This window comes from Notamacropus eugenii, chromosome 5 (assembly GCF_028372415.1).
Source record: "Notamacropus eugenii isolate mMacEug1 chromosome 5, mMacEug1.pri_v2, whole genome shotgun sequence".
Classification (NCBI taxonomy): Eukaryota; Metazoa; Chordata; class Mammalia; order Diprotodontia; family Macropodidae; genus Notamacropus; species Notamacropus eugenii.
Window position 1 is genome coordinate 419106661 of NC_092876.1, and position 6803 is coordinate 419113463.

The 6803-nt window shown below is 40.5% G+C and overlaps 1 protein-coding gene and 1 long non-coding RNA gene across 2 annotated transcripts in view; one reads left to right on the top strand and one right to left on the bottom strand.

Moving 5' to 3' along the window:
• ADAMTS5 (ADAM metallopeptidase with thrombospondin type 1 motif 5) overlaps positions 1 to 5960 on the bottom strand; it is a 95021-nt gene extending 89061 nt beyond the window's left edge. The window contains exon 1 of the mRNA XM_072614927.1: positions 4839 to 5960. Within this exon, the coding sequence (XP_072471028.1) occupies positions 4839 to 5960 (1122 nt within the window). The remainder of the gene's footprint in view (positions 1 to 4838) is intronic.
• LOC140507051 (uncharacterized) lies at positions 4906 to 6092 on the top strand. The gene is made up of 2 exons (XR_011968187.1): positions 4906 to 5072; positions 5879 to 6092. It is a non-coding gene; the product is annotated as an uncharacterized lncRNA (long non-coding RNA).
• Positions 6093 to 6803: the final 711 nt, after the last annotated feature.

The window sequence follows — 6803 nt, forward strand, 5'->3', positions numbered from 1 at the left end:
TTCATCCCTGCTATTATCCCATATATCTCCTTCCTTTTGTGTCTAAATTCCTCAAGAAGACTGACTGCAATATGTGCTTTCACTTATTTTCCTGTCACTTCTTATCTCTAAAATCCAGCTTCCAACCTCATCATTTAATGGAAATTGTTCTCTCTAGTGATCTCTTAATTGCCAAATCCAACGGCCTTTTTTCAGTCCTTATTCTCCCTGAATTCTCTGCAGCCTTTGACCTTCTCAATCCCCTTCTCTCTAGATTTTTGAGACATTACCATCTCCTGGTTCTTCTACCAATATAACCCAACATCCTTTGCTGGATCTTCATCCAGGTCATGCCTGCTAACCAATGCATGTCCCACAGAGCTCTGTCCTTGGTCTTCTTTTCTGACTGGTGACTTCATTAGTTTCCAAAGATTCAATTACCATCTCTATGCTGATGATTTTCAAGTCTATTCATACATTATTAACCTCTCTGTTAAACTCCAGTCTCGCAGCTCCCACTATCTATAGTACATCTCCAACTGGATGTCCAGTAAACATCTTAAACTCACTTATTTCCAAACTGAACTCATTATCTTTCTCCCCAAAGCCTCTCCATTTCCAAACGTCAGTATTACCGTTGAGGTCATCAACAATCTCTCAGTACCCCAGGCTCTCAAACTAGATGTCATTCTTGACTCCTTTGACCACTCCCCATCTCATCTGTTGTCAAGACCTGTTGATTTTCACCTTTGCAACTCACAACTGGACTGCTGGAATAGCTTTCTGGCTAGCAGATCTGTCACAAGTCTCTCCACACAACAATCCACCCTCCATTGAGCTGACAAAGCGATTTTCCTAAAGCATAAGTCTTATCATGTCATCCCCACCCCTAGCCTATAAACTCCAATGGCTTCCTATCATTTCCAAGATCAAACACAAAATCCTCTGACATTTCAAGTCCTTTATAGCCTGCCATCCCCACCCCTCCAGTCTTCCTATACTTCACATTCCACCTCCCCCACAAAATGAAGCCTTAATAAGTCTTTAGGTATTTTTCTCAGTTCTTAACTAAAATTAGACCATATACAAATGGAACTCATCGGTAGTTTCAATGTGGTTTTCAAATAAGTACATGTGGTTTTTGAATTTTTTTGACATATTACATAGCAAATAAATGCCAGAAAACTAATTTCCTCCTGAAAGTATTTTTTTGCTTAGTAAAGGCTGATAGAATTTTTCATTTGTGGATAAATACAGTATATTGTTTCAATAATTATTAATGTCAAATTGAAAAAGTTAAGAATACTATAAAATTATAAATATGTTTTATGCTTTCATCTTTTAAAAATATGCTATATTCCAATGCTTCAAAAAAATAAAATGCTGACTACTCCTTAAAATAGTGTAGAGTGGACTACTCATTAAAACATTTAGAATCAAAAATTTAGAGTCTAAAACATTTAGAATAAAAAAAGAGACAAAAGCTTGTATCGGTGTGCTCAGGTTCAATAAGAGAATTGATAGTTTTTAAAATGCAAACAAAAATGCCAAAACCCCACATAATTTTCTTTTTAAAATATAAATAAGAAAGTTACATTTGAATATGAGAATAAAAAGGAAACCCCAGAATGAAAATCAAGCACCTGAAGTAGTTTAGCAACAAACTTAGATATCCTTATTGCCTATCTTCCTTTAGCCAAGAAAGAATTCATGAAAAGTCATGAAATGTTTAAAAAAAAAAATACTAGAGGAAAAAAATCTCCCTAAGCTTGCAGCCCATACTAGAAAAAGATTTAAAGTATTTTATTTCAAAGGAATAGCCACAGAACTACTGCGGCAGTGTTACACAAACCAATGCCTTCAAGAAGGAATTCCAAAGGATCATTTTATTAAGGGAAAGATTTTTCATGTGTGCTTAGAAATATGTTGTCTATTCTCATCTAACTCCTCTGTCTTTAACACCTGTCTCTTTGTTTACATTTGGTTTACATTGATGCCTAGCCCTTGAACAACCAGGGAGCCCTCTGTTCAAATTTATCAGCCTTTTCCTTTCAAACCACAGGTGCCCTGTGAGTGAGCAGGACAGAGAATGTGGGAGGAGCGGAGTTCTCTGATTGGGAGTATCCTGAAACACTTCATTCAATTTCCTAAACGACTGTTTTCTCTCTTTTGTGCCTTGCATGTTATTTTTAGTTTTGTTAAAAAATAATAATAATAAACAAAAACTCTACCTGTATTTTCCTCAGACATTCAAAGAATGAGCTCGTAAGTCAATTGCCACTACTCACCTGAGGTCAAGCATTAATAATATTATCAATTTATATATGTAAAATCTGAATCTCAGGCACATTGTGAATTGACAGTAGGAAATCGTGTACTGCTTTTCTTCCAGTATCTACTGATATTGTTTATATATTTACTCTGTTGTTTATATATATTTATATATACTCTGTTTACTCATATGTTTATATGTTTATTCTGTTTTCTCTTAAGCCCAATAAAGCCACGGCCCCATTTTCTTATAACAGAATCAAAGCACTGTTGGAACAAGAGTCCAAATCTCTGCTCTACAGATGAGGAAATCCAGGCCCAAAGACATAAAGTGGCCTACCCAAAGTAAAACAGCCAGTGAGCAAAGCCAGGAATAGAATGCAGAGTTTATTAAAGACACCTTCATCATCTTAGAAATGAGAAAACATTTCTAGAAGTTAAGTACCTTGCTTAGTCACATAACTAGGAAGTGTCTGAGGCAGGATTTGAACACACGTCTTTGTAACTCCAAGTCCAACATTCTATTTACCATACCATATGGACACTAGATCAGATTTCCCGTCAGTCTATGGTCATTCCATTACACTCTCCTGGTTAAATAATTCTCCAATCTAGGAATACTCTGAAATGCTAAGCATCTATAACTTAATCCTTTGCACAGGATATTCAGCATTGGAACCTGTAAAGCACTCTTTTATTTCCCAAAAACCATATAAATAAGCTATATTGCTCAAAGGTAGATCAAACATAAATTGTATAGACAATGAGGTATTGACTACTGTTTTTTATTTTATTTGTTTTATTTTTACACTGTTTTTTAAAAAGACACCAAAATACCCAGAATACTTATTTTGTTCACTGACCTGGTTTTTAATGTCTATCAAATGACTCTTTGATCATCTCAATTCTCCTATATTTATTTGTTCTTTTAATTAAACAAATATTAATTGAATATTTGCTGCCAGGAGAAGGGCTTATTATCAGGAAATATTTAGTACAGACAACAGCTGCACAACTGATACCATATGTTGGCTTCCCCAATGTATTTAAAAGCATTTACAAGGTAGGAATGGAGCTATGCCACTACAGAATCATATAATAAGGTAAGATTTGAGAAATTTAGGCTCTCTAGGCCAACTCCATCATTCCACACATAAGAAAAACAAGGTCCAAGGATGTTAAGTATCATGCTTAAATTACCCTATTGGTTAGGGTCAGGACCTGGATTCGAATCCAGGTCTCTGGATTCCCAGCAGTGGACATCATGCTGCCTGTGAAACTCCTTCACCACTAGGTATAAAAGGGACAGCAGAGAAGGAAACCGTTTTGTTTATTTTACTTTATTTTTAGTCTAGACCTGTGATGTATCCTCAGTGTAGGGAATTCAAGGTGAGGATACTCTTACCAATTTGGAGCAGTAACTCATGCGATTTATAAGGAACTGAAAGATTAAATATAACTTTCCCTGGATCATAGCCAAATATTTGTCCAGTTGGGTTTTGAAATCCAGGTCTTTAAAACTCTGGAGCCAGATTTCTATACACTATAAACCATGCGTTTGCATGGGTGTCCCCCATGCCAGGAATGTTCTCCATCCTCATCTCTCTGCCTCTTGGCTTTCCTGGCTTCTTTCTGTTTATATTTCATTTTCTGCAGGAGTTCTTTGAGTCCCTCCTCCTCCTAGCTACTACTGTCTTTCCCTCTACTGAATATCCTTCTTTCTATCTATTGTACATATATCTGTAAGCATCTTGTTATTTTCACGTTCTCTCTGTCATCAGAATGTGAGCTTCTTGAGGTCAGGCCTTCCTTTCTTGATACATAAGTAAGTGCTTAATAGTTAGTTGACAGACAAACGATAAGCAAGAGTGGAAAGGAATGAAAGTGATTAAGAAATATGAAATATCAAGCTAATTCAATCACACAGGCAAGCAGCTGCCCTTGGTTTATGAAAAGGCAGAAAGATTTTAAGGTTAAAAACTTTTTTATCTTTTCTTTCACACTAAATGCCTGTATACACATATTATACAGCCTCCAACAGATCCAGCATTAGCTCTATTAGCTACATGTATGCAAATATTATGCAGCTTTTAATAGATCTAGTTATTCCCTATTAGCTCTAGCTATCCCTAAATGCTAGGATACCTGAGATTTCCTCAGATGGCACCTGGACACGAAGTTGTGGGGAGTGTGTAAGGATAGCACTAGACTAAGGAAATGAGTGATCTCATCGGTACAGAGAACTCCTGCGAGTGGAAATTAACTCTACCAATGCAGGTCCCATCTCAGATATTGAAAGTCAGAGAATATTCTAGGTTTAGCATCTAATCCAAGGTCAATATTTATTCGTCTCTTCCAGCTGTAAACCTGATACGTTCATGAAATAAGATTAAATCCCATGAAGTCTCAAAACATTTGGGAGAGGGGGGTTGGAAGCTACCACAGCTTCTCTGTTCATCCTCCCTGTAGCTCCCCAGACTTTCCCAAATACATATTGTGCAAATGACGCCCCAGATAAGCTACCACTAAACACATGCTCAGAGGGTAGCCATCGGTTTGGTGGTGACCTGGCATGGCCTCAGACTTACCTCCCGGGTAAAGAGGATAGCTGCATCATAATGCTCCTCATGATCATCTCCCAGCTGGTTGTGTTGGTGTTGCCACTTGCAGAAGTTCTTGAGAGTAGTGGCCGCGTTCTTGTTTATCTCCAGTCCTTTCTCCTTGTCATCCAGCACCACTACCTTCACCACCGCTAGGCGGATGTGGTTCTCGATGCTTGGGTGACTGTAAAGCCGGGAAGCTATGGAAGCCAAAGTCAACAGGTAATGCTGTAAGTCCCGGCCATACTTCTTGGCCATAGACACATCCGCCACCAGCAGCAGCTCCACCTGCCTGGCCCTGGAGATGGAGCGCCGCTGACGTCGCCAGCCCTTCTGTGGTTCGGGAGCCGGTGCCGCAAAGGGCTGCGGGGAGGGCACGATCCCGGACGTTGGCTTAGCCTGGGCAGGGAGTGCTTCTGGTGGTCTGTGGCCGGTCCTGGGAGAGCTGGGGGTCTCGCAGCTGCTGCGAAGATTCAGGGTTTTAAAACTGAAACTCTCTTTCCTGAAGACGTGCAGCACCCGGAGAGACCCGTGCCCAAACGGCCGCCCCCCTTCAGCCTCCCTTGTCCCCAGCAACAACGGCTGGATGGTGTAACGAGTATGTTTAACGGCAAAGAAGCCCTTCATGCCCCCACACAGGTTAAAGAGGGCCAGGGAGCTAGCGCTCCCATCCACGGTGCCTCGATAGAAGCAGTGATCCCGGTGGCTTTCCTGATGACTGCCCTGGTCAAACCCGGGGTACAAGAGCTCCGGGAAGCCCACTGATCCATCTTGTTCCAAATCCAACAGAAATTTCTTGCCCTCCAAATATAGGAGGTATCCCACTTTGCCTCCTCCGGAGTAAAGTTGGTCAATGTTTTGCACTAGACCTGTAGTCTTGCGGTTGATAGGGGGAATGGAGGGGGGCTGCTGGGGATACTTTTGCAGCTCCTGCTCCTGCAGCACCTCCTTCTGCTGCCGGTAGTGGAGATGAGCTTCTGCTGTCTCTACTGCAATGGGTGGAAGGTGATGGGTTGGACTGTGTTTAGGTGCCGGCGGAGCCCGGACTCCAGCAGAAGCAAAGGGCGATTCGAAAACCAAAAGAAGCAAAGAAACCAACTTCAAGACCATATTGCTCTCTCAGAGCGTCGGAATAGATGAAGAGGGGAGAAAAAAATGGAAGGAGAGGGTTTCTTTTTGTTGTTTTAAAATAAGCGGTAATGCAAATTACCATGGATTGAAATAAACATATCTACCCACATAGCTTTCTATCTAGATCTTTCTGTACACACATATATGTATTTTAATATATACATATGTATGCGTGCGTCTGTGTTGCCTGTAGTGTTGAATGAAGTGTAAGAAAATGCTGCCCACAAAGCTTATGGATTGTCAAAGCTGAGGTCCTAGTGTGTTACTTTTCTTAGCTGGTTTCTTTTTTCAAAAACAAAATTAACGTTTTGGATTTTGGCTAGGAAAAAGCTGGAAGAGGAGAATCAGCATGAGAAGGGTAGAAAAAGCAGAAAATCCCAAAGCCATACACAGCAAACAAGAAATAAGATTCAGAGACTAGAGCAGGCAACTTTTCAGCTTTTCCTCTCTGCCCCTATCTCTTTTCCGATCTGGATCATCGATGCTAAGAATGTTTACTTTCCAAACTAAGCGCCAGCAGTTCTTTCTTTTTAATTTGGTGGTCCCATTTGGTCTCTTGAGAACCTGAGGTGACCGAGGAAAACCCAGATCGCTTTTGGTGAGATGGCAAGATGTCCTCACTTTATCCCCCGTGGCTCTGTATTTTCATTTTTGTTGTTATCCCCAGTTGGTCGATACAGGCAAGGAGAGAAGAGAGAAATGTGAAGATGAGAGGAGGTCGAACAATGAATTTATAGTGGAATGCCATCCTGCAAGGGCAATTTCAAGAATTCGTCACTGCAGGCTGCCTCTTAAAGGGAGAGCTTCGGAACCACCCCTCCC